This window comes from Natator depressus, chromosome 9 (genome assembly GCF_965152275.1).
Source record: "Natator depressus isolate rNatDep1 chromosome 9, rNatDep2.hap1, whole genome shotgun sequence".
Classification (NCBI taxonomy): Eukaryota; Metazoa; Chordata; order Testudines; family Cheloniidae; genus Natator; species Natator depressus.
Window position 1 is genome coordinate 97347807 of NC_134242.1, and position 27117 is coordinate 97374923.

The window sequence follows — 27117 nt, forward strand, 5'->3', positions numbered from 1 at the left end:
ATGTTTTGAAGGCCAAGACTATAATAGGGTTCAAAAAAGAACTAGATAAATTCATGGAGGATAGGTCCATCAATGGCTATTAGCCAGGATGGGTAGGGATGGTGTCCCTAGCCTCTGTTTACCAGAAGCTAGGAGTGGGTGGCAGCAGATGCATCTCTTGATGATTACCTGTTCTGTTTATTCCCTCTGCGGCACCTGGCATTGGCCACTGTCGGGAGACAGGATACTGGGCTAGATGGACCTTTGGTCTGACCCAGTATAGCCGTTCTTATACATCAGAGGGATAAATACCAGGAAGGGAGAAGCATTATTTAAGTTAAGCATCAATATTGAGACAAGAACAAATGGATATAAACTGGCCATCAACAAGTTTGGGCTTGAAATTAGATGAAAGTTTCTAACCATCAGAGGAGGGGGAGGGATAGCTCAGTGGTTTGAGCATTGGCCTGCTAAACCCAGGGTTGTGAGTTCAATCCTTGAGGGGGCCATTTACGGATCTGGGGCAAAAATTGGGGATTGGCCCTGCTTTAAGCAGGGGGTTGGACTAGATGACCTCCTGAGGTCCCTTCCAACCCTGATATTCTATGAGTGAAGTCCTGGAACAGCCCTCACAGGGCAGCAGTGGGGGCAAAAAACCTAACTGGCTTCAAGACTGAGCTTGATATGTTTATGGAGAGGGTGGTATGATGAGATGCCTACAGTGGCATTTAGCCAATCTGCAACTCCTAGTAGCAAATATACCCAATGGCCAGTGATGGGACACTAGATGGGGAGAGCTCTGAGTTACTACAGAGAATTCTTTCTCAGGGGTCTGGCTGGGGGTCTACCCCAAAAGTGCAGGGTCTAACATTGCCATATAGAGGGGCAGGGAGAACTTGTCCCCAAGTCAGATTGGCAGAGATCAAGGGTTTTTTGTTTGCTTGTTTTTGTTTTTTTGTCTTCCTCTGCAGTGTGGGATATGGGTCACTTGCTGGTTTGAACTAGCATAAACAGTGGATTCCCTGTAACTTGAAGTCTTTAAACCATGATTTGAGGACTTCACTAACTCAGCCAGCATTTAGGGGTCTATTACAGGAGTGGATAGGTAAGGTTTTGTGTCCTGCAACGTGCAGGAGGTCAGACTAGATGATCATGATGGTTCCTTCTGGACTGAAAGTCTGAGTCTATAAAGTCAGATCCTGTAAAGAACAATAGTAATCTTTTTTCTACGTGGCTTGAAATATTACAGCACTATAGACTCTCAATAGCTACCAAAATACTGTATATTGTGTACTATATATAATCCCTTATTATAATAGCATGCTTCACAATAGCAATTTACTTATATGAACCAGTATAAGCAGGCTATATTAAATGTATGCATCAGGCATGAAAATAAATACTTGATATGCCTGAACACTTTATAGACCACTATAATTCACACCATAAATATGATATGGATTGCAATATTGCATATAAAGCAATGCTTTAAATACCAATCTTTGCATTTTTGCATTTCACATTTCAGTCTAGCTGGTTCCTCATCAAACCAAACCCTATGGATATTTTGAAAAGCAATATATGATGTAAACATAATATTATCTCAAACAATTTATCATTGTGCTAGAAGTAGAAAAGATTAGATATCTTAGATATCTAAATCAGTACAGCTCATGCAAACCAAGGCATAGAGCAGATTTGATCTTGCCTGAGAATCAGGAGGGAGCTGATTCTCATCTGATGTTGCCAGTTGAAGTCAATAGAGCTATGCTAATTTACATCAGACGAAGACCTACTCCTAAGCCTTTAAATGAAGTTCCCAAACTGCTCTAAGATCTGGCGAGTGTTGTATTTTTACCGGCATGACTAACGCAAGTCTTGTTAGGCATGTTTAATAGATGCAGTGAATGTACAGTAAAGAATGCAGTCTCTAGACAGAAGCAGAGAGAGACAATCCATTAACCAATGACAGAAGCAGCTCATTCTGGTTTATTAGTCTTATATCCGTAAAACATTTTAACAACCTCTCCCGAACCAGGCATTTCCCAGGAACAAACGTGCAGAGCCCGACTTTCATTTTTCATTCCTTTTGAAAATTTGGGAGTAAAAAATAAAAGCTGCTTGGGGAACCACTTGCAATAATTTGATTCTATATCTGCAGTGGAAAATTTTAAATGGATTTTCTCTGCTCACCCACTTACATTCAGACCCTAATTTTTCTTCTCTCTGCTTAATAGCAGCAGGGTTAGGGACTGGGGTGAGTTTGCTCTCATGAGGAGGAGATCTCGGAGGAAGTCCCACTAACGGGGGCAAAAAAAAAAATCCAATCTCAATTTGTACATATCCTTAATGTGCACAATTCTGTTTTACAATGGAGTCTTCATTAACTGGAAAGGAACACAACACCTGGCAGAAAAGAATACAACTAGTTCTTTAGGATTTTGCAAGTTCAGGAAGATCGTAGACAAAGCCGGTCAGACTATTTGTTGTAAAAAAATGTTTGTGTTGAAAGTGACCCTTTTGACTGATTGCAAATTGTCCACACACAGATTATGATTTTTACAAATGTGTTATTTATTCCAAATTGTTTGATGAATATTTTAGACGACCACATGTCAGTCAGTGGAGTGCACGTGTACTGTTTCTATCGAGTTTACATTTGATGATCTGCCATTTGGAATTTGCTACCTTCGCTGTATGGTTGATCACTAAAAGCATGCAGGATTGGTTGGGATCACTGAGTGGGTAACCTAGCCTTTCAAACTTCTTCTGCCCAAAACAAATTTAGCTTCAGCACCTATTAATTTCAGCAGTGGGCCCAAACTTCACTTTATTTGAGCAAACCTGTGCTCATATGAATGTTTGCAAAAAGTGAACAAAAACCGAGGTGCTCAAAATAGGATTTCGTGTCCATAGACATGTCTGCAAATACTGTTTCCCGGTATGCCCCCAGTTTGAGTCCTGATCCTGGCTCACCAGGAGGCTAACAGAGCACCAGAAAGCCTGATATGTCAGTCATGAAAGCAAGTAACACCAAACCTACAGCCTTTAAAATGGCCTCAAAACCAGTTTCTCCCCAGTATTGGACTTTCAGCTGTGTGACTCAGGGTATGTCTTTGCTGCAAAAGAGATGTGATCTTAGCTGGGGTTATCTAACTCATGTTAGCTCAATTGGGTTAAAACAGTAGTGAAGACATGGCAACTTGCCTTTTAACTTGGGTTAGCAGCTTGAGTTAAAGCCACGAGAGGTGCCTGGACTTGAACTTGAGCTGCCCACCCTAGTTAAAGCCAGAATTGCAATGTCTTTGCTGCTATTGTAACCTCAGTTAGCTAACAAAGGTCAGCTAACCTGAGTTAAGAGCACACCTTTTATCTGCAGTGAAAACATACTCTTAAAGTGCCCTCTGACACTTCTGGTAATTCCTCAACTGGTGAAACAGTGTCCCAGAAACCTCATTCCACCATGGTTTGCTAGCCAAGGTGTTGCGTGCACCTGACCCTCTCCACCACCAGCGGAGAGGAGCTGGCAAAGAGGAGTGTGGACTGACACCTTTTGTCAAGCACCGTTTAAGGAACTGTGAGGACAGCTAGAGCAGGGCCAAGTCTGACACGGCCCAATGATGGAATTCTGTTAGTTTGTAACAAGGGTTTAGGGGTCAGAGAGGTCACTTCAATCTCCTGCATTTGCTTCCTTTGGGAAGGGCTACTAGCATGCCCATACGGTGAAAGTTTCAGGGCTCACTGTTCCACCGCTGGCTTCTGGGTAATAATTGACTTCCCCACCTCTCCTTTCAATATGTTGCTGGGATAAGGTTTTGTTTTCTTGTTCCCAAATCTACAGTACATTTTCTTGTGTCAGATTGCCTCTCCAAAATGGCTTGATCCAATATGTTCATACTTTACATCAATGATTTTCAACCTGCGGTCTGCAGACCCCTATGTCTCAGATTTCCAAAGAGGTCCGCACCTCCATTTGAAAAATTTTAGGGGTCCACAAATGAAAAAGAGGTTGAAAACCATGACTTTACATAACTAGCTAGGTATGTTTCTGATACCTTACTCAGAGGCTGTCTTTGCAAATTTGCAATGATCATTTTTACAAGGAACCCCACCCGCCCCTCAGTTGACTCCAGTTCTAAATTTCTCTAATATTGCTGAATGCTCCCAAAGACTCATCTACAACGAGAAGGGTGATGGTTAGTGGTCTTAGAATGAGAAGAGCTATGGTCTAGGTGATGTGGTGTTAGATTAGTTAGGGAGCCTGGATTCTATTCTTGGTTCCTCCACTGACCCGCTTTGTGACTTGGGGGTGAGTCAGTTCTCTCTGTTTCCCCTCCCACCATTGTTTCTGTCTTGTCTATTTAGACTGTAAGTTCTTCAGAGCAGGGACTGTCTCATATTGTTTGTACAGGGCTAGCACAATGGGGCCCTGAGGTCAGCTGGGGCCTATGTGCTTTTATAATACAAATAATGATAAATAGGCCTAAGAGTGAGGAACTCCTGGGGTTTTAGCCCTGGCTTTGATATAGATTCCTTGGTAGCCTTGGGCAAGTCATTAAACTTCTCTGCTTCAGTTCCCCCACTGATAATACAAGGATCCTTGCCTACCTTACAGAATAGTTAATGTTAGTAAAGTCCATAAAAGTGCCAGAGATGTCACAAATCTCACTTAAGTATGAAAAGAAAAAGAGCACAGGCCAAAGGAGCAGTGTGTGGGCATGTAGAAAGTTTCTATATGCAAATCAAACAGGAGACAGTAAACAAGGAGCTCCTGAGGGCTTAGAAGGAGATGTAGAAGCAAGGAGAAAAAATGTTTCTGGAATGATGGACACAAGAAAGCAAAGGCTTGATTGGCAAGATGTGTCTATAAGTGCAAACAAGAAAATATTTATTCTTCAAATTCTGTTCTCAGTTTCATAGATTACAGAAAAAAACCTCTCTCTTTCTCACCCTGTCTCACCTGGCTGTTCAGTCTGTGATGGCTCCTAATTTCACATTCCATTCTAAATCGTTCTCTTTATAGCTAAAAGTGCTGGATCCAGATGTTTAAATCTGCATGTGTACATAATTTGTGTGCGCAACTAGTACATTTACAAATACAATTCATTAGTGCAGAAACAATGCAACTGGTCATTTACCTGTGCAAATTACTCACCTTTGTGGAAACTGGATTCTAATATCAACACCTATTTCAGGATCATTTCCCGATGGTAGAAATTTTAAATAGATTTAAAAATAATAAATAACTATTTAAAAGCTATACATATATTTTTGATAAGAAATGGTTATTCCCTATAGTGCATCATGTAGGACAGTCTGTACACAGGGTACAGAGAACAGAAATGACTCTTGGGACCTGTTTATTATATATTTATGCAAGCCTACTTAATATGAACAGGGATGTTTGCATGTGTCTTTTAAATGGCAAAGAACACAGTTCTGTTTGGATTTAACATTTCCTCCTGAAATGGTGTGAACAGGAACAACACCATTATACTAGAGCCTGAAGGAGAAAAGTTTCAGAGTAACAGCCGTGTTAGTCTGTATTCGTAAAAAGAAAAAAGAAAAGGAGTACTTGTGGCACCTTAGAGACTAACCAGTTTATTTGAGCATCCGATGAAGTGAGCTGTAGCTCACGAAAGCTCATGCTCAAATAAACTGGTTAGTCTCTAAGGTGCCACAAGTACTCCTTTTCTTTTTTCTTTTTTTGAAGGAGAAAAGTGACTAGAAAGTCACTACCATCAAAAACGAAATTGACCCATGTCATTGTTTGACCGGAGCATAAAATGTGGACCAAGTTAACAGTCTAGATGCTGAAAAGGAGGTTCGATTTGAAAAGCTGGGCTGTAATAAGGTAAGGGGTGGCCACTGGCTAATGACCAGGGCTGGCCTTACCATGAGACAAACTGAGGCAGCCGCCTCAGGTGCCTGACTGTGGTGGGGCACCACTAGGACCCAGAGTTTCAAAGTTTTGGCCCAAGCGAGGGTGCGTGGGGTCGTCATTTGAGCTCCCTGCCTCAGGTGCCAAAATTTTGTGAGCTGGCCCTGTTAATGACAAGGGAAAGAACTGACAGAATCCCTGATAGTCAAGATGGGGACGGGGTTATTGTTCAAAATTCTTCTGTTGGAGGATTTGTTGCACACCCTTCCAGTGGCAGCACCAGGCCTTTAGGGAAGGGTCACTTTCACATTAATTGCACCTTTTCAAGTCAGCCTTTTGTTCCCAACACTCCTTTTGTTTTTTGGAGGCTTATCCTGGTCCCGAAGTCCAATTTGTCTGTCACCCTGGTCCCCTCATAGTCCAGGGGACTCTGCTGTCCTCAACTCCCCCCAGCTGGCTGGAGCTCGGAGCAGAATTCCACCACTGCCCAGGGAGTCCCATAAAAACTAACAGATTTATCTGGGCATAAACTTTCGTGGGTAAAAAAGCTTATGCCCAAATAAATCTGTTAGTCTTTCAGGTGCCCCCGGACTCCCTGTTGTTTTTGTGGACACAGACTCACACGGCTACTTGACACCACTGCCTAGCTGTAAGAGACTCGAGTCAGCACCGTCTTGGCGCTGGCAGGAACCAAGGTGATCCCCGCCGCTTTTTGCTTCGCTTTGGTCAGTTTTACTCCGTTCTGTCAATACGACAGGGCTCGGGTTTCCCAGCCACGGCGGAGCTGAGCGCAGGCGAGGCGCTGGCTGGGCCCCGGGGATTTTTAAAGCACAGATTTCAGGCCCTCTCCCTGCCCCGAATCCATCTGTCCCCGGCTGCAGGCACTCCCCGAACTCCTCCCGCCTCTCCTCTAGCCCAGCCGCGGAGTTTTCATCGCAAAAAGAGGGGAGGGCGCGGGACGGGGAAAGGTGTCTGCTGTTCCCCATCCCGCTCGGCTGCAGAAACATGCTGCGGCTTGGAGCGGCCTGGGGGCGGCGGGCAGCGGCGGGCGGGTGCTGAGAAGGGGAGGCAGGTTTTACCCCCCAGGGTCGAGCCCCTCCCGCCTGCACCTGGCCGGGGCTGCGCGGCCCGCAGAGGCTCGGAGCGGGCAGGGAGGCAGCGCCCCCAGCCCGGGGGTGGTGCCGGGGGAGGGCTGGCGGGGCCAGGGCGTCTGCAAGCGGGCGAAGTCCCCGGCGCGGCGGCCAATGAGCTTGGCGGAGGGGGCGGGCCGGGGAAAAGTTTGCCGGGAGCCAGTGGCGGCGCCAGCTGGCCGGGCCAATCAGAGCGGGGCAGCCCGGCTGGGAGCGCCCGAGACCGGGCCGCCTGCCTGCGCCAGTCGGGGGAGCCGGGCAGCCGCCGAGCGCTCGCCAGCCCCAGGGCGCGCGGGGGGGAGCCGGGGCCCGGGCGGCGCTGAGCGCCCGCGGGCGGCTGTAGAGCGCGGCGCCGGGCCGGAGAGGATGGCCGGGGGCGCCCTGCGCCTGGCCCTGCTGGCCGCGCTCTGCCTGCGGGGCTGGGGCCACCCCGACGCCACCTGCCAGCGCGTCCGCGCCGCCTTCCAGCTGCTGCAGCCCGGAGCCAAGGGGGTGCCCGAGAGCCCGGTGGCAGGTGAGCCGGAGCCAGCCAGGCGGCAGGAGTTTGGGAGCGGGGGGTGGCGCAGCGCAGGGTGCGGGGTGACAGGTGCGAGGGGCCCCGGGAGCTCCCCCCCCAGAGGCGGCTGCATCCAGCCTCCTAAGCGAGCCCCGCTCCGCGGGCTCGGAGGGGGCAGGCGGGTGCCTGGCTCGCCCTGCTGGGGGCTGTGGAAGGAGAGAGGCGGTGAGCGGAGCTCGGCGTCCCCAGGGAGGCGGCGGTAGCTGCGCACCCCTCCCTCCCCGGAGAGCTTGGGAAGCAGCGTGGCCATCCCCGTTCCCTCGGGCCTGCGGGCGCTTCCCCGGCTCCTGCCCGCGCGTCGCCGCGGGGAAAGTTGGTGGAAGTCTCCGGTCCCCTCCCGCGGGCTCGCAGCGCTGACTGGGTCGGGGTCAGTGCCCGTGTTCCTGGCTCTGCTTTAGCGGCAAACCTCGCTCAGGGCTCGGGCATTCTGCGTGCTCGGCTTTGGGGCCAAACGCGCCCCGGGTGCAGCCTCCTTACACCGGGGATGGACTTAGCCCTCTGGCTTTGGGTCTCTTCCCCCGCTCCGCTAACTCCCTGGAGCCTGGGGGCGGCTTTGCTGAGAGTGACCTGGGCTCGGGCGACCAGCAAGGGCTGCAAGCTGGTGGGTTGCCTCTCCCGCCGGGTGCGTGGCTCTCCAGCCGCCGGTCCAGGTGCGGGGGACCCTCCCTCTCGCCCGGCCGGCGGCAAACGAGCTGCCGCGACTGCTCCGCGCTTGGCTACTCCGGGAAAACCAGGCGCGTAGCTACGGGAGCGAATTCGGCGCGTGGAGGCCGGAGGGAGAAGGGTTTCCCCGCGTGCGCTCAGCCCCGCGCCGCAGCCCGGCGTCCCCGCCCTGGCTCGCTACTTACCCCGGAGTTACACCGGGCTCGGGCGGGCGAGCTCTCCGCCTTGAAGAGCCAATTCGTGATGGACCTGCCCCGGGGCGGGCGCGGCGTGCCCCGAGCGCCCCCGGCAGCCCGCGCTTTGCAGGACCGAGCCCTCCAGCCCCGGCGTCAGTGTTGGGAAGCTGCCCCACGCACTCCCCCCCCCATCTCCCAGGCTGGAGCCCGGGTCGGCAGCCGCGGAAGGCGTGTGCGCCGAAACGCCCGACCCGATCCCATCCCTCCTCGTCTCCCTGAGCGGCCCAGACAGTCCGGGCGTGCGGGGGTGCACGGTGGTCTCCAGGCCCGCTTGCCACCTGGGCTTTCGCTTTCCATTTCTGGGGTTGACTAGAGAGTGCGGGGGGCGGACAACAAGGGCGCCCTGCTCTCGACCATGTCTCTAGGAGAAGTACACGAGAAGGGTGTCGCGCCGGAGATGCGGAATTGCTCGTTCGCTTCACGGGGGCAGCCGCCGCCTTTGAGAGACGTTCTCTGACACTTGCAGAAAACGGGGACACCCAACTCCCCACGCTCTTAACGGGGCTGTGCTCCTTGTGTGGAGGGATGAATATAGACACGGGTGACCAGTGGAGAATTGCCTTGTCTGGGGCTTTCTGCAGTGTCCTGCCTATTCTGCGACCTTGTGTCCTGCGCGGAGCAATGTGTTGGGATGGAGATCGCTTTGATTCCCCTACTGGAGTTCACAAACTCCGTGGGGGAAAAACACGCTCTTGGAAAGCTTTCTTCACTGTATATGCAATTCGTACAACATCCCTTTCTTGACAAGCACTGGAGAAAAAGCCAATGTTAAGTGTCGGGTTTCAGAGTAGCGGCCCTGGTAGTCTGTATACGCAAAAGAACAGGAGGACTTGTGGCACCTTAGAGACTAACAAATTTATTTGGGCATAAGCTTTCGTGAGCTACAGCTCGCTTCATCGGATGCATGCAGTGGAAAATACAGTGGGGAGATTTATATACACAGAGAACATGAAACAGTGGGTGTTACCATACACACTGTAAGGAGAGTGATCAGGTAAGATGAGCTATTGGGGGGGGGGGGGGGGAGCTTTCCTAGTGATAATCAAGGTGGGCCATTTCCAGCAGTTGACAAGAACGTCTGAGGAACAGTGTGTGTGTGTGTGGGGGTAATAAACACAGGGAAATAGTTTTACAGGAAGAGGAGAAACAGAATGAAAACCTGCCCAAAGGGTTCATCGGTATTTCCCAGTTCAGTGTAATTGCACAAATTACAGCGTAGCCAGGGTGTAACGAACTCTCTTGTGTAACTTCAAATGGAATAACTATTCTAGAGTTTGTTGATATTATTTAATAGTGAGACCAGAGCTGCAAGTTACATGCTAGTTTTTAAACAGCACAGTGCCCGCTTGGCTCATCTACAACAGCACGCTAATAATGCATTCCTAAGTATGTTGAACTGGGTCAAAAGAAAGACTTTTAAATAATTGTCATAAAATGGAATTCGTGATAGATTAGCATATTTTTTGTAAAAGCTGTTTTAGTTAGGGAAGATTTGGATTACCTGTTAATGATGGCTATTTATCTCTTCTTTACCCAGTTCTTCTATTTGATGTCCTTTATACAAACACTGAACAGCATAAAAACCATGTGTGAAATTAGTCCCCCTGCAGAGTAACTCGCTGCAACCAGAAAGCGATGCTGGGCTCTGACGCATGAGTGAACAGAATACTTAAAAGTCACAAGGTCTGGTTCCCCTGTGGTGATCTGGAGCACCCTGTGTCTTAGTAGTGCCCAGTCACATCCCCGGGGGTCTTGAACCTGTCATCATGTGGTCTAGCCACCTCTTCAAAGGCGATGCTTTGTCTATAAGAATGTTTGCTAGGTGGCAGCTTGGTACATAAAATCAGTACCCAGGAGGAAATCTTTATTCGCAAAGCATCAGTAAGATTAGCCCCGTCATCCCTTCTTTAAGCTGTAGGCAGAGCTCAAGAATGACTTCAGTTTTGAAAAATGAGACTTTGCAAATGGTCAGTTATAATGTGACCTAATGATTTCTGATACTTCCGATGTATAGAAAGAGCTAATGGAGAAGGGGACCTCTTGATCCCGGGTTCTTAAAGTTAGGGGCATCCACAAGAGGGGCCAAACCCAGAACATTTACATCTTCAGGGTGGCTACTATGAATGCATGGGGGACTCCTTCTCAAAGCACTTCCTATGGACTCTTGCTGAGCAGCGTGCAGTGCAGGCCGGCAAGAGAAATTATAAACTGGGTGAAGCTGCACACGAGGAGCCACAGACGCATTTTAGTGCTTACATACAGCTCTACACATTCAGATTAGTGCCAGCCTAAAGTAGAAGGGCTGACAAAGGGCTACCTTTGTCTGAACATGCTGTATTAGTATGTGATAGACTTTTTTATACATAGGAAACAGCTGTTCAACCCACAGTGTACATCGTACATTTGCAAAATTGCCTGGTTATTCGTTACAGATGGCAATGGCTGCAGAGGGCCTGTTACTCTTCTTCTCAACTCTTGCACTGTGAGAAGTCTCTCTCCAGTTTTTTTTTACCTTTTTTTAAAAAAAATGTAAATGAGGGAAAAAAAACCTGAAATTCACACTCTTCAAAGTCCCACTTTGACTCTCTCAAAGCCAGTCTAGCTCTCTACCTGTCCGGGGTTGCAGCACATAAGGTATGCTACCTATGGTTTGGGGAACCATACAACAGTGAACCTTAAAATATTATTATTGTTTGTATTACAATAGCGCTTTTGTGCTAGGCACCATACAAACCTATGGCAAAGAGACAGTCCCTGCCCTGAAGAGTTTGCAATCTAAGCATAAAAGACAAGAGACTCCAGGTGCAAACAGTAATCAGGTAGGGGAGTACAAGGGAACAATGGGCTGATCATGAGCAGCATGATAAGCAGTGGTCAGAAATAATTATGCTGTCTTATGTTTACATAGCACTTTTCATTGAGAGTTTCATAGCACTGGCTGTACTATAGATATAAGAATGGCTTCACCTATCTCTGAAATGCAGAACACTTCACAGCCATTTGGGACAGGAAGTGGAGAAGAATACATTTGCATCTAGTTTGAGGCTTCAGAGTATTGGTCTTAATCCCTGTGAGTTCTGAGTCCTTAGCTAGATAGACCTTTGTCACTTTTCAGCAATGTCTTAAATGTGTGATAGTCGCTGGAGAGAACCTAGACCCAAGTACCGGTGAGGTCAGGACACGTTTTCTCTCCTGTCTCCCTTCCCCAGATTTTTGTGCTGTCCTGTTGATGTTCCCTTCAGAATAGCGGCAGAACTTTTGCTCCTGCATCCCTAGCTTTTTCATGCGGTTGCACCTTTTGAGGGAGTATGTTTATATGCCATGCATGACTATAAATGAATTTAGGACCTCTTTTTTTATATTTTGTAGTCAGAAACCATATTTGTTTGAATGGCACTTTCCTCCAGGTACTTAAAGTTAATTATCTGCATCCAGTAGGTGTAATCTGGCTGACAGGCTGGGCTTTGCAAATCCTGCAAACTCTCTGAAGTGTGCTAAAATGAGTTTATATAGATAACAAATGTGTGGTGGGTAGACAGATAAACTAGAAAAGGCTGCAGCAGCTAAGACTGGGCAGAGAAGCAAAGTCTGTTAAAGAGGGGAAACTCTAGCCCGTATTGCTCAGCCTGGCAATCTGAGAGCAGAAAAGATAAGAACCACCTTCTCTGCGGACCTTGGGATGTATTTGGAAATCAAGGCCCTGATCTTGTAATGTGCTTCTACAGCCCTGCAGACAAAGAGGGCCAGCCGCAGAAAGCTCATTGGATGTGTGACGCTCCCCCAAGGTACCCCGGGGGGGAAGACACCTCACCAGTACCTGTCCTGAGTATGAAGGAGTTTTGTCTGTGCCTGCTCTGGATCAGTTCCCTGAAACCATCAGCCTCTGGCCACATTAGCCCTGCCTTCCAAGCCCCCACTGGCTTCGCTGTCACTGTACCGGTAGCAACAGCCACCTGCTGGCCCCCCCCCCCCCCGAGCTTTCGGAGTGTTCCCTGAAGGGTCCAGCCCATTTTCTACTGATCACACGCAGAATGACCAGCCCTGCTGTTCCCAAAGGCGCAGGATGCACCCGCATTTGGTTTAGCTCCACAGCACTGAGATATATTTATAGTGAAAAAAATTTAATTTATTATCAAAGGCTAGAGAATCAGGTGATAGTGAGTAAGGATATTGGAAAAAAATGGCTATGTATAAAACAAAATCATAACATGCTTTCTAGAGACTAAATGTAACTAATAGGCTAAACTCTTGTCTAAAGAAATTTCTCTCACCCAAAGTTCCATTCAATGTTTTCAGCCAAAGCTGGCTGAGACCTTGCTTTCATGAATGCAAACTTCCTAGGTGCAGAATGACAAGGTGTCATTTTTGCCTTTTAGAAATCCCTCCAAAGTTCGTTGTCTTTATTTATAGACAGTCTAACTGCTGATGGCTTGTTGTTTTCCTGTGTACTCCTTTCCTGTAGATTTCACATCTCTTCATCATCAACGTTTGACTTTGTGTGTGTAAATGGAGATCCATTGTGTTAGCTTACGATGTTTAATTGACATCCTGATGGAGAGCTGGATCTTTTGCCTGACGGAACACCTGTTTTCCACCTCTGCTGGTGACTAATGCCTTAATACTGACTCTAAGAACATATTTTCAGTGTGTATATATACATAACTTCTGTGACCTAGTATCTGTACATCCATTTCACCATGATATTCATAACCAGCGTGGCACTGGCTTTCACTGGAGACCTCACTTGATGTTCTTTGGTGAACCAGAATGTACATACCAGAATCAAGTAGTTCTGTAACCCCCTTGCCGGTTGGGGTCACACCAAGATCAGGACCAAAGCTTGTTAGTTACTTGCCTGGAGTTGTTGATGGCAGATTGCTAAAGAGTGACCTCTCTTGTGATCCTGGTGGGTAGAGGGCTCCTTGCAAGAGGCTATGAGAATACTTATTCCTGCCTAGGGAATACTTGTTTCAGAACTGGTGGGAAAGCTGTAAATATTTAGATACAAATGTCACTAAGCTGCGTGGAGAAGAAACTGTTCTACCGTGTGATGGCAGCTCTCTTTAATCTCTGTTCTGAGCCCAACTCTGTGAACCTTAATCAAGCAATGGAAGTTTCATTTGTGGAATTTGGCTCTTGGGTATTAGGCTGCTGACTTAAGTCAATCAGATGCTTGGGAATTGATGGGGAGTGGCTGAGGACTTCCCCTTCCCTCCCACACTGTCCAACCCCTGACATTGTCATGCAGTGGGCAGATTTTTTTTTTTCCCTTGGCAAGCGAAAGACCAGTCAGCCAGGAAAGAAATGTTGAAGAGAGTGATAAGTGCTAGCTCCAAATGGTCTCCATCAGGGAGACAAATTATGTGGCCCCAAAGATTACTGCCTTGTGCTATAAAAATCTGGCATCTGCATAAGAGGCTTCTCCTGGGGAGCTTTTCAGCAGCCTAAAGAAACTTCCCCTTTCTAGCAGGAGATGAGAGAGAGGACTCCCATCGGGTCCTCTTTCCACTGGGGAGCTGTGTTGCATGGAATTCCAATCAGCTGTGTGACCCCAGTGGTGCGGGGAGAGGAAAGGATCAAGCCCAGTCTCAGGAGTGGCTGAATGCCAGGAGAGGGGTGTTTACTGCTCCCTGCAGTTCCTTAACATCCCGGTGCAGAGCTGGGTTGTATTTTGTTCTTCTGTAGCAGGATCAACTTTGCCTGGACAAGCTGGCTTTCATATGCCATAGCCATGGCTTTGAGACCTTAAGCCACAGATATGGATGCAAAATTGGTTCATAAATTTCTTCCTATATATACTGCTCGGTGAGCAGGCATTCTCCACAGTCTGCTCTGCAAACACAGTTTACATGCTGTATAGAATCCAAACTTGTCCCCTTTCTGGAGGTTGAATTTATTAATAATGAAATCAATAAAGTAAGTTCAGGTCTTTCATGCTCCCCAGGCTTGGCTGCTCCTTGAGTTTCTCCATCCAGACTGCTCAGCCCCCACACTAGATCCTCTTTCCCTGAAGAGCCCCTTCCACCTCCCTTATATTCAGGTGGAGTAAGGAGCTGTTTACTTTGGTGAGTCTGCAGAATCTGCTTAACTCTTTACTACCTGGACCAGTAACTGCTAACAGAGTGGGTGTTTACCTGAAATACTGCCCACTTCTTACAATCCACAGAGTTACAACTTGTCAGCTGTAAAATGGATTTTCTGTATGCCTAAATACAGAAACTGGATTATAATTCAAGTAATGACTATTTGCGTAGACTTTGGATCTGGCCCATATTGGGTGCCTCCAGAAGAGTAATGACATGTCAGAGCACCCTCTGCTTCTAGTGCCAGCTGCATAAATCTCTCTAATAGAGGAAACATCACTCAAGTAGTATTTTCTAGCCTTCTGTTTGTTGCTTTTTTTCCCTTTGTACATCTGTCAATTAATTAAAAAAACAACAACCCAAGTTCTGAAACTCCCAGTCACAAGTCACCAGAAACTGCCTATTTAAATTTAAGATCAGCTTAGAGAAATTGAGTATTTAAATAACTTACCTAAAATACATTTTTAGAGCAAACCAGAAACAATGATTTCTAGGAACTACGCTTTGCTATATGAGCAGTTGTATCTCATGGCAGACATAGAAGAAATACTCTGGTGTTAGTACTTCAGAACACTTAATGTTACAGGCCTGGGGTCTCTGGATCCATTGTCACTTTGGAGGAGTGCCTTGAAGGGACAGGTGTCCATGCACATAGGTCTGGTTCCAGGATCACACTCTGGAAATGTAAATGTTACCCATTGTAACTTTAATACCTCTCAGGAAACAGAAGCAATATTAATTGAAGGCATCCATTAGAGAGAAGAAAGGTGGAGTAAGCTTCCAAATGGCATTATGTTTTGTGTGACACCAGAGCATGTAGTGGTGTATTTGATAGCACTTAGAGACCCTCCTGACCTAGCTACCATCAAAGGGAGTTTATTACTCGAGGGAGCTGCATGGACTAATTTATGCCAGAATTTAGATTTGATTTAGAGAAGAATTTTTTTTTATGTATTGGGGAGTGAGGGGCAAACATTGAACACTAGGGCCTCTCCAGGAAAATCTTAAGATGCCAAATGAGTTTCCTCTGATGTAGAGAGATTTTTAAAGATCTTTTTGAAACAAACATTGAATGTCAAACATGAGCTGATGTAGAATTCTGTGCTGGGATAACTTACATCACTGTACATAAAACAGTAATAAGTAAATTAATTGTCTGTCTTATGTATTTTCTTTCTTCTACTATCTTTGTTTAGCTCTTTCTTTGTCATTTTTGTGTCTGTCTCTCTCTCTTCCAATAGTTACTTGGATTCCGTTTTTTGCAGGTTTTTTTTTTTTTTTAAAACCTTTCAGGACAGTTTGTGGATAGGTTGGTGGATTGGAAACTTCTGCCAAAATTTACTGATGTGGGTGTCTGACGTTAGACTCGTAAAGCCATATGTAGGCACCTGAATAGAAGTGGTCTGATTTTTATTTTATTTTATTTTTTTTTAAAAAGTGCTGAGCACCTGTAGCTCCTAATTACATCAGTGGGATTTGTGGGTGCCTAAGTCAAACCATTCTTATGTAGGTGCCTAAATATGCCTTTTAGCTGTGGGTGACCCGGGTTAGAAAGCTTTGCCTTTGGTAACTAATGCCGTATTAGAACATCATCTAGTAGCCACCCACAGGAGCTGTGCCTGCTTAGTAAATAACGTAAATGGCTGAATCTGCATGTTTCACCCAGTTGGGTCTGAGTGTTTTAGACTCACTTTCTGCAAAACCACAGAACTCTTTTGAACTTTCCAAGTGGAGAGAGGTCCGCTCCCTGTCCCCTGTAGAAATAACCTTTTCTGACTCCTGTGAAATTTGCTTGGGAATCTTGCCTTTCCTTGCATGCTGCTGGCAATCTTAGCACAGACACAAGATGTGGGAGGTTAAGCCCATGTTGGTTAGAAAACAGAACGTGGCTTCCTAAAAATGTAGTGGCCCAGATCTTATCCCAGTTCTGGTGCAGCTTGCGAACTTTCCTTGGTGGGTGGTCAGTGAGGAGGAAAGAGGGGGGACTTTGAGCCATATGTATCTCAGGGGCACAGCTTCTAAAAATTGTGCAGGGGAATGGCTCCTCTTTCTTGGGATCCCTTTGCCTCGGCCATCCTGGCATGAGCCATGCTGCCATTACATCCCCCAGTGGGTCTGGGCCAGCCCCTGACCTCTCCATCAAGTCCCCTGTGATGGAGTCAGCAGTAACTCCATTGGGCGTTCTCTTGTGGCTTTAACAATGGTAGTCCCATGGCGTCGCTCTCCTTAGGCAACCTACTAAAGCAACAGAGCTCGGATGCTAGGGAGGCCTTCGGTGAGCTCTGTGGGAAGGGGGGGATGGAGTTGCATTGGAACCCCTCCCATTCTTCTGGTGGTTTTAAGCGTGGGATTTTTGCTCACCCTCCCCACCCCCTCCCAGTATGCTGTGAAGTGGGATGGAAGGGTGGAATCATCACCTTCCCAAGAGTGAGGGCGTGGGAGAGTTTCTGTCTTGTTCCCCGTAAAGGCTGAGGAATATCTATCTGGCTAGAAATATTCATGAGTGATTACATTGTCTTCCCCTCCCTTCATGGAATTCAGTTTCCAATGCTCCTCGGTCCTTCCCTTTGAGAGAGGCAAGCACAGAGGAACTCCGAGGAGGTTAACACCTGGCTTTCTGGAATAAGGTATTAAAAGTGGCGTGCTGAATGGAAAGCCTGGGTTTGTGGGCATTGGAATGGAGCTGGGGAACAGCTTTAAACAAACGTTTCCTGTTGGCCTCATGTGCCATCGCTCGAAGGCGTGCTTGCTTTGTACCCTGTGTCTTTTTTTAAATCTGAGTAGGACTAATGATGCTTTCATCCAGGCTACTTTTCCATTTAGCCTAGCATGATAGTTTAAGATCTTAGTTTACTAGATAATTGAGTTTCTGTTCTTAATTATTTCAGGCCTGCAAGTTGCTCTCTTGATAATGAAGAGCAGGAGCAGAACCCTAGAATTTAGTAACCTCCTAAGGCAATCATTTTATAGTGAGATCATTTCCCCCCCCCCCCCCCCGGGTTAATTTTAACAACATCCTGAATAGTGGTGTCCTGGGACTTTCAGATGCCTCTAGGACACGGTGTGTTTGTGTAATTAAAATACATATGTTGTGTACATACACCTGTAAATCAAACTCCATGTTCTTGAAGGTATAATTTAAAATGGGCATGTGCTATTGTTGAGTAGAGAAACATAAAATCAGTTTACTTATGTCTTTCTTTACAGCCTCATTAAAAATGCTTTTTATAGCACTGTCATATTTTTTGGCAATTGTGTGCCCAACTTTGCAAGACTTGAATAAGAATCCAGCGTCAGATTGCCCTGCAAAAGAGAAGATAGTAAGGGATAATAAATATCCCATGTGGTAGCCATACTGTCCCGATTTTAATCACCTGTTCAGTGAGGTTGGTTTATAATTTAGATCTTTTTAATTAGGTTTTAAAAAAACAGATAAATTGGCACTTGACCTGTTTTCTGAACAGCTGCATTTCCCTTCTTGCAATGTCAAGCATTAATAGTCAGTGACAGATGCTGAGTCCCTTTCTCATGTGATTTAAATAACTTTTTATTAAAAATAAAATACTGCCCTGGCAAGGGGAAAAATATCCAAACATAAGTTGTTAAAAGTGTGAGCCAGGTTTGTGTCTCTGACTAGTCACACTAAAGTATTCAGAAGAAGAATGCTCTCCTTTTGTGCGGGGTTGGTAGTAAAAACAAGACCCATAAAGGAATTGACTAGAGCCACCAGGAATTCCAAAGCACCAGAACTTGGTGCAGTGCCCCTGACGCTGTGTACAAAACCCTCCTTGGCCTATTGTCTGTGAAGGCTGTTGCAGTGTAACATTGTTCAACTTTTAGGGCCAGATGCTCATCTTGTAGCCTATGCGTAAACCAGGAGTATTTTCAGTGTGGTTACTGTAGCTCTAGGCCATGATGCTGCAATTAGATGCAGAGGGACAGATGGATGTTGGTGCCCCTGTAAGCCCTATTGAAATTAGTGGTCTATTTGCCTGTCTCTGATGGCAGGATTGGGGCCGTACTGTGCTGTGACCGAGATCAGAATTTGGTCCTTAAGCCCTTAATAAGAATTTTGCATCAACTGCATGGAGATGATGTGGCTACTGTAGCCCCTGCTATGCTAAACACTTCTCCATGGATGCAGCTCGCTCTCTCAACGAGAATTCGAATGGCGTGCTGAACAGCAGTTGATTGAAGAGTGAATTTTAAAATTCCTGTGTCAAAGTGGGGAAAGTGATAGTGGAGATGGCTGCAGCTCTAGAAATGCCGTAGTTTTGTTTGCTGTGACTGTGTGCAAAATGACTGGAGCATTTACGCTGCGGTTCCCCAAGATGGCATAAATGCCACAGCACTGTAACATTCCTTCATCTATATACACATCTACCTACCTATGGGGCCAGATCCTGCAGCCCCTTAGCCACATGACTAGTGTTCTGCAGGGTCAGGCGTGCACACCTAATATTGTCCAGCTAGAAATAGAAAAAGATGAAAAGAAGATCAATACATGAACGTCTAAATGTGTTTTTAAATAAACCTGTCAGGGTAACTTGCTAGAGATTTTTCTCTCCACATGAAATTGTAATGATCTATAACAAAGGGAAGAGCTCATTTGCAGTGGCTGAGAATGGCATTACAAGGCGCAGTGGTTTGAAACTAAAAAAAGGAAAAATGTTGCTTGGAAGATAAAACAATCTGAACTGTAAGGACCATTAAGCAATAGAATGATCTTAACTATCTCCCTAGTCAGGAGCCATCACTGGAGATATTTAAGAGTTAGATAAAATACTTGCGGTAGCAAATTTGTAGGGGGTTGGGTTGGATGACCCATGGGACTTTTTGCCCCTTTCATGTAGGTCTCCAGGAATATGCAGTAATATATTAAATGCATATCTGGGTCTGACCTTGCGCTTGTCATATGTTGCCAGATGTTCATCCCCTCACATCAGTACATTGTTGAATGAGCGGTTCTTGATCCAGACTTGTGTAAACAGCATTTTATGCAACATCAATAATACAATGGTCTTCTGTAGCCCACGCAATTTGTACAGCACCTCCCTCAATGGAATCGTGGCCCATGGCAAGGGGTCCCCTGCAGTAGAAATAAGAGAGGGTCTCCAAACTCTTCCCAAACCAGCCTTAACAGCTGTGAGGTGGAAAAATAGTTGGTTCACCTAGAAAATGGGGATACTAAGGAAGTTGACAGAAGAGTTTTCAGTGGCACAGAAAGCAGTTAAATGCTCAGTTCCTGTTGACTCCAACGCTCCTTCCCCCAATTGACTTGTTCCATGTTACACAGCAAGACTGTGCCTGTCAAGAATAGTACCCGAGAGCACCTAACTCTGTCCCATACTGTAGCCACTAAACTATACCCCCACCCTTTGGGCTGTAAACAGCAAAGCCCTAAACCTTCACGCATCTCACTCTGAAGTTTCTGTCCTGCCCTTATTGACCTCCAGGATAGCTAATGTTGTTGGCTCCCACCAGACAAAATTTTGGGTCATTCAAATTAACTTCCAGCCTTTCCCCTTTGTGTTCGCTTTCATGTGGGATACATGTGTCATTTGCTTAAAGTAAAAAAAAAACAAACAACAATTCGAGATATGAAATAGCTCAGCTGATCACAGTGAGGAGGGGAGGTGCCTAGATGACATTGCTGGTTTCCATTCATTTCTCTCCCTCTCTTGCACAATTCTCTTCACTGCTAGATCTTAAAGATTTTTCTGTATTAGTATCAACTCCGTTTTGTTGGACATTAGAGCACTAACTTACACCCTGGTTTTAATGAACGAATGTAGTAGAACTAAGCCCTGTGTTAGCAGTACACTGAAAGCTATGCAGTAGAGTTAAACATATCGTGCTATGTACTTTGGGTTGCAAATTGACTGGGATTTAATTCTAAACCACCTTTATAAAAGTGTCTTTATGTAACAGCTTGTTTTATTCATATATTTTTTCATATTTCATTCAAATATTTTATTTCATAATATTTTAGTTCTTTAGGCAATTTTACAGTCTGTTAGTTTTCTGCACATACAATAAATGTCATTGTGTTCCCATGAAGTAATCAATCCTACATGTCATTAATACACTTGCATGATATTACTACTTTAATAAGCCTCAGTTTTAATATAATGTGCAATATCTGTGTTAGTAAAAATCTTCCCTGTGCATAAAACGTCCATTGGCAATGAAATGTGTCAAATCCCCTTTTATAGTGGGGGAAAATGTTTCAATTTTCGTTGAATCTCTCTTCTTTTTTTTTAATCTCCTCTTAGGAAAGTGGAAGATCACGGTTTACATTAATATTTATCTTGTTCTTTAATCATTTTTTTTCAGAAGTGATTTTTGACACTTTTCCATGATTAGTTGAAAAGTGAATATAGTAGTGATATTAAAGGAAGAACCCAACAAATATAAGGATGATTAATCCTCAGATCAGAGTGATAATTTACTCAAGTAATGGCAAAATCAATCGGAACTTGCTTCATTTCCATTTAAAAAAACACATCCTACAGGCTAAACTTGAAACCACTCTTGTGAAACGAGTGGAACTGCTATGTATGACTTTATTAAGATTGCAGAATCTTTGGGCCAGGGACTGCATCTTGGTACTGTGTTCGTCAAGTGCGTAGTGCAATGGGAATCTAATCCTTGCTTGACAGCCTCTAGACGCTACTGCAGTACATGTAATTAATAAGTAACACTTTTCTGGGAGATGAAGTCAAAGGTTCTCATTGACTTAAGTGGTGGTTGGATTTGGGGTTTCTGCACCTCAAGTTGCTTTTTAACAGACAATTAAGTGCTGTGTACCCACCCCGTATTCTAAACCGCAGCAGTGGATTAGATGATTTTTATGATCAAGGCTTTTGATTCTGATAGGAGCTGTTTGTTCTGTTTGCTCTTGTGTGCCTGCAAATGGCTGTTGGAACATAGTTGAGTTACAGTGAGGGGCGTGGGTGTGTGTGCACAAGTAGATACGAATGTGCACACACACACACTTATTTATATAGACCTACCAAAGTGAGTTGGTTTTGCCAGCCTCAAGCAGTCATAAAATCATGAGACTTAAACTCCCCGCCCCCGCCCCAATGATTTAATGAGCTAAAAATGTTGAGTTCTTTTTTGTATCGCACGCCCCTAGGAGCTGGGGCTTCTCCAGAATGCCCAAATCACATGGGCCTCCTGATTAAACTAGGAGACATGGCACCACCAAGGAGGAGTGTTCTGAATATTTGGCTGGGGATACTGCAAGGGGCTATACTTCTCGAGAGCAGGGGCTCAGCCTTTTCCAAAAATCAGGCTCCCCAGGAATGAGGTAGCTGAAATGACTCGTTCCTTGGAAACCGGGGGCATCTATTAAATGGTTTTCTGCTCCGGGCATTGCAGTACAAGGCTGCCCAGCACGTGAGTACTGGTTTTCATAGACTGTGTTGTACGCGCAGCTCCGCCTGGACTTTTGCAAGTTGGCCCTGATCCTGCAGTTGCGTGTGTGGAGCCCACTGACGCTCTTACGGTGCTCCACGTAGGCGTCAGGGTCCATCCACACACATCCTGTTGCCTTCATGGGGCTGGCATGAGCTAGGCAAGCTGGATTTGGCCCGTCATAATGCTAACACAGTAGGAAAAACACTATACTTGAATAGTCTTCTCTTAGCTGAAAAATAATTGGTTTGTCCTAAGCCCATTCCTGTTAAGGCTGTGGGCTTGGAAGGCGGGGGAGCACATGCAAACAAGGTAACGCTGGGATTTGTATATTCAGTGATACGCATTACCCCAGTCACACAAACTCCCCTCTATCCAATCTTTGCTCCTCTTTCCTGTCAAACCCCTCATTTTCCCTGAATCCTCAACCCCGATCTGGTTCTCTCCTGTCTCTGGCTCCTTCCACCTATGACATGCTCCTGGCATGCCCACGGCCATAGAGATATGAGCAGAATGATGCTCTAACATCACTTTGCCCAACCCAACTGTAGCTATGTCGCTAGGGCAAAGCAGGATGGGGGGGCCTACGCTTTAAGCAGGGTTTTGGTGACCACTATCCTCAGATGGTGGGGTTCCCCTCCAACTATATCCACCTTGCCTAGAATACCTCTTCCCTCAGCTCTGCAGCTGCTTGGAAGCCCAGTAGGGGATGCACAAAATCGAGAGCATCGCAGGTAAATCAGGAAGCTGAATCGATCTGCCTGAAGCAATTGCTGCAATGGCACCGGACTATGGAGTGGATTTCCTCTTCCACGTGCTAAGGCCAGCTTCTAATGCTCTCATCTCCACACAGGGGCAGATCTGCAAGTGTGTCTCCCAAAGGGCTCAACCTGCTGCTCAAGGAAAATGGAGGAGAAGTATCAGGCAACGGCCCGTTTGACCATGGAGCAGCTCCTCCAGTCTGCCAGCATGGAGCTGAAGTTCCTCATAATTCAAAACGCCGCCGTCTTCCAAGGTAAGCGTTTGGAATGACTTTCCCTTGCCCGGCCCTCAGGGCGCGTTATGGCACCCCTGGGTGCTCGGCTTCTGGAATAACGATTAAAGCTGAATGGGACCTTTTGCCCTCTGAGCTCTGCTAGTAGCAGTCCTTGCTGCATCAGGAAAGAGCAGTGCCTTACCCTAAAGGAGGAGGTGGGGGATATCAGCGGGGCACTGGCTGCTTCCCTGACCTGGGCCAGCACCCGCCTTGCCCATCAACCCTGCAGCTTGGAGCGTGCTAGCCGCAGCATTCTGCGTGGGGGATGGGCAGAGAGAAGGGGGTCCTTGTGGGCCCCCCCCTCTTTCCCGCCCCCCTTTAGTGCCAGTGGAGGACAAGCCATGTAACTCTTGCCTAGTTAGGGCACCTCACTGATGTAGTTCTTCTCAATGGTGCTAGGGAAAGATTTGTGGCGCTAAAGCGCTGGGAGAAGGTAGTCGACTTCAACATGCATTGTTACACCTGTTCCCACGACCCGGAAGGGATACGTCCAATAGCCTCTCTTTGAGGTGGAGTCTCTTTCAGAGAGATCCTTGCTCCGTTCTTTGGGCCCTGGAAGTGCAACCGTGTAGTGCTTCTGAGGCTTTGCTGCTGTGTTCAGGGATCTCTCTTTGATAGTGACTGAAGCATGAAATAAATGCTCACGCGGCTCAGTCTGGGCTGTCTTGTTGCCGTGCTGCAGTAGCTACGTGGTCAAAGCACTGTCGGTTTTCAGTGCCTGGCTAATTAATTCATTGTGACAATCTGCTGGGGAAACAGTTTCTTTCTGAACTTTCACGGCGTGAGGTCTCGAACGATCAAGCAGCACAGGCCCCAGATGTGACAGTTACCACATGTGGAATAATTCACCATTGCCAGCGAGAAATGACAAGGCCCAGTAGCCGATATCTGACAGAGCTACAGGCTTCTGTGCTCCGTTGCTGTTGGCTTGGTGGAGGAAGCGTTATGTAGCTTGCAAATAAACAGCATTTTGAGCCCCAAAAAGCAACGAATGGGGCTTCCTTGCCAGTATGTCTTAATTTCGTTTTAAATCCCCTTTGTCAGATGCTTTACGCCTTCTGGTTCCTGCCCCTTCCATAGCAAGGGTGACTGAGAGCACTTTTGACCTTTAGGCGGGGTTGCGGTTAGAGGGGCAATCAGCCGAGGGGGGGCCCCCCCCACGCTGGTGCTGGAGGGAGAATCTTGCAGTGTTGGAGCAGATTTTGGTGGGAGATGGGGTGGGGAGCATTGTGCGTGGCCCGAGAGATTACCCTGGGGTAATATGGAAGAGTGATGGAAGTTTTCTTCGTTGCTAATCCCTGTTAGGTGTGGAGAGGGGGTTAGGATGAATGGCTAGGAGCCGGCTTCTCTGAGGCACATCTTCTCCACTTTCCAATCCAAATGGGCTGCTCCATACTAGATTCGGTTTTCGCTTCCGAACCTCGGTAAAATTATAAATAGCCTCTAGTTTGTAAAGTATAAGGGCTCTTCTGCAGCTAATATAGAAGCTGCCCCTGGACCAAGAGGACAGGAGGAGACTATCCCAGGTGTTTCCTTGGTTCTCGTATTGCCTGTGGCTCTTGTGGCAGTGATTTCTGATGTGGCAGGTTGGGACCTGTGCACAAGTCCCCTAACCAGGTTTGTTTCCAGAACTGTGTTTGGATGATGCTGGTGGTACACCAGCCAGGATGGTCCTGTTTGACACGTTCGTAATAACTTTCCTCTGAGGGTCCCAACGTACTTCAACAGCTTTAACTACTAACGCTGAACAGTGCTCCTCTGACCCTACGCAAATAAGTACTGTATTATTCTGACCTGACAGATGGGTAAACTGAGGCACACAGAGCAGAAACGATTTGCCCAAGATCACAAAGCAAGTCCGTAGCAAGGTCGTTATTCCTGACTCCCAGTCTCTGGCCCGAACCACTAACAAACACAGTGATTTCAAAGGAGTAAAAAGAGATTTGATCATCCCTCTGATCAAAACAGTGGGTACAGATTCTAAGACCAAACATCTTTCTGTGGCGTGCAAATCAGTTAAAAATCCCTTTGTTTAGAACTAAACAAGCTGGTACTTGTACAGTTTTCAGTATAGTACTTCATAAACCCACCTTTAAAGTGTGTGTGTGTGTAATAATTTTGCCCATACCTAATTCAGGCTGCAGTCCAGAATGAAAGTCTCATTGAAGTAGCTAAATACTGTCTCTGCCCATGGGATTAGCGTGTTGCTCTGTTCAGTTACCCATGTTTTTTCCCCATCTTTAATTTGATATGTTGTTTTCTCAGCAAAACTGACCTTTGATAAACACATTTCATTGCTAGAGAATGGCAATTGGTACAGTCATTTATGTTTGCAATTGCTCTTCATGGGCTGTCGTCAAGAAAAATCGTTTTTTCCATGGCTAATGTGAGATGAAATGATTGCGCGAATGATGACCAACATAGTATTGGTATTAAATCATTCTAACTGAATAACTTTTGTGCTATATTTAAAAAAAAAAAAAATAGAAAAAGGCATGAGCAATCAAGCATTTTCCCAGCATGCTAGTATTCTTTGCAGAGTAATCTGCTAACGACAGGCATCTCGTTTATTTTTGACCACGTCTTGCTAAGGGCCAGATCCAAAGCTTAGTGAAGTCAATGGGAGTCTGTAATGAACTTCCGATCAGACCTGAACAAAAGCCCTGCTCCGATCCAGTACTCGGCTTGTCAGTGCATGTGCCACACTTCTTACTTCTCTGAAAAAATAAATGGATAGAAGGGTTTTTGGAGCCTTTTAAATGAGACTGTATCTTATGAGTGCTAAACAGAATAAGGTAAACCTCCTGGGAGAATGAGATGACGTATACAGGAGGAATGCGAAGCATAGTCAGAAATGGTGCATAGCTAATGAATAGGACTGGCTGGAAAACAAGAATTTCCTCTTGTGACAAATTTTGAGATTTTAGAATCTGCTTTCATTCTGGGTTGGAATGGAACCAAGATCTTTCAAAAAAATTTTCAGAGAGAGAGAAAAAGAGCAAGCGAGAGAGAGACACTGACTGCTTGGCTGACCTTTCTTCTACTCCTCTCCCCCAAGAAAAGCTGATAGGCGAGCAGCGAGGAGATTCATCTGGACATGTGGAAGATCCACCTCTGGATCAGGCAGAGTAGGGACTTGGGTGTGGGAGACCTGGGTTCTAGGTGATTTCCCTAACCACTGTGCTATGGGCTATTCTGGGAGGTGTCTCTCTTTCATTTGGAGCAGAAATTTCATCCTGGACCTGCAAAACCGTCATGAAGAAAGTTCAGCTGAAATTGACATGGATCCCTGAAAAGTTTTAATTTCAATGAATCGACGTTTCCTGATGAGAAAACGTTTTGCTGAAAAATTCCCAACTAGCTCTACTAATGAAACTAATCACTGCTAGAGCAGAGCTCTGGTGATCCCATTATCAAAGGGTGAATTTCAAGCTGGAGTCCAAGAGCAGCTCAGTTTAATTAGCTCTGTATAAATTATTTTGGACTCAAAGAAAACCGATTTACCAATGTTCAAAATTGGGTTCTTTACTTGCCTTTGGATTTAAAAGCTGATATACATTTTATTTATTTATTTATTTTTAAAGTATAACATGGGTCTCCATTCCTTTAAAAATATTTTGGTTGGTGAAGCACCGAAGGTTGTGTGAGCTGCAAAAAGTGGGCCTCGACCCCACGTATGGACTTGTAGGCCAAAGAAACCACAGAAAGGCTGGCTCTCTCTTGGGCAGGAAGCTGTGGAGGTGATGGGGAAGAGAAGTTTCCCAGTCTTTTCTAGGGTTGTAGTGCTTAGTGCAGGAGATGATTTTTTTTTTTTTAAACCCTCCCCCACCCCCCACCTTCTGATTCCCAGTCACAGCTGTGCAATGTGTCTGGAGAATCTGCCATGGGATGGGTGTGAAAGAACAGAGATGGTGGGTTGTCCTGCTCCTGGTGTTGATTACTCCACGAGCAGAGGGCTTTAGGCCTGATTTTTTGGGTGGTGTTTAGGCACCTGAAGGTGCAGATACATCTCTGGGGGCTGGGTAAAATCCACTATGTGCCTATCGGCATCTTTAGGCATCTAAATACCACTTTAAAATCTGTATCTACAATCCCTTCGTATCTACTTGGTCCAAAGTGGACTTGGGGGGT

The 27117-nt window shown here is 46.1% G+C and overlaps 1 protein-coding gene across 1 annotated transcript in view; it reads left to right on the forward strand.

The window, feature by feature from the left end:
- Positions 1–7104: 7104 nt before the first annotated feature.
- The window catches only part of GPC3 (glypican 3), a 266732-nt gene continuing 246719 nt past the window's right edge, over positions 7105–27117 (forward strand). Inside the window, exons 1-2 of the mRNA XM_074962746.1 lie at positions 7105–7504; positions 22804–22965. Coding sequence (XP_074818847.1) covers positions 7105–7504; positions 22804–22965 — 562 coding nt within the window. The remainder of the gene's footprint in view (positions 7505–22803; positions 22966–27117) is intronic.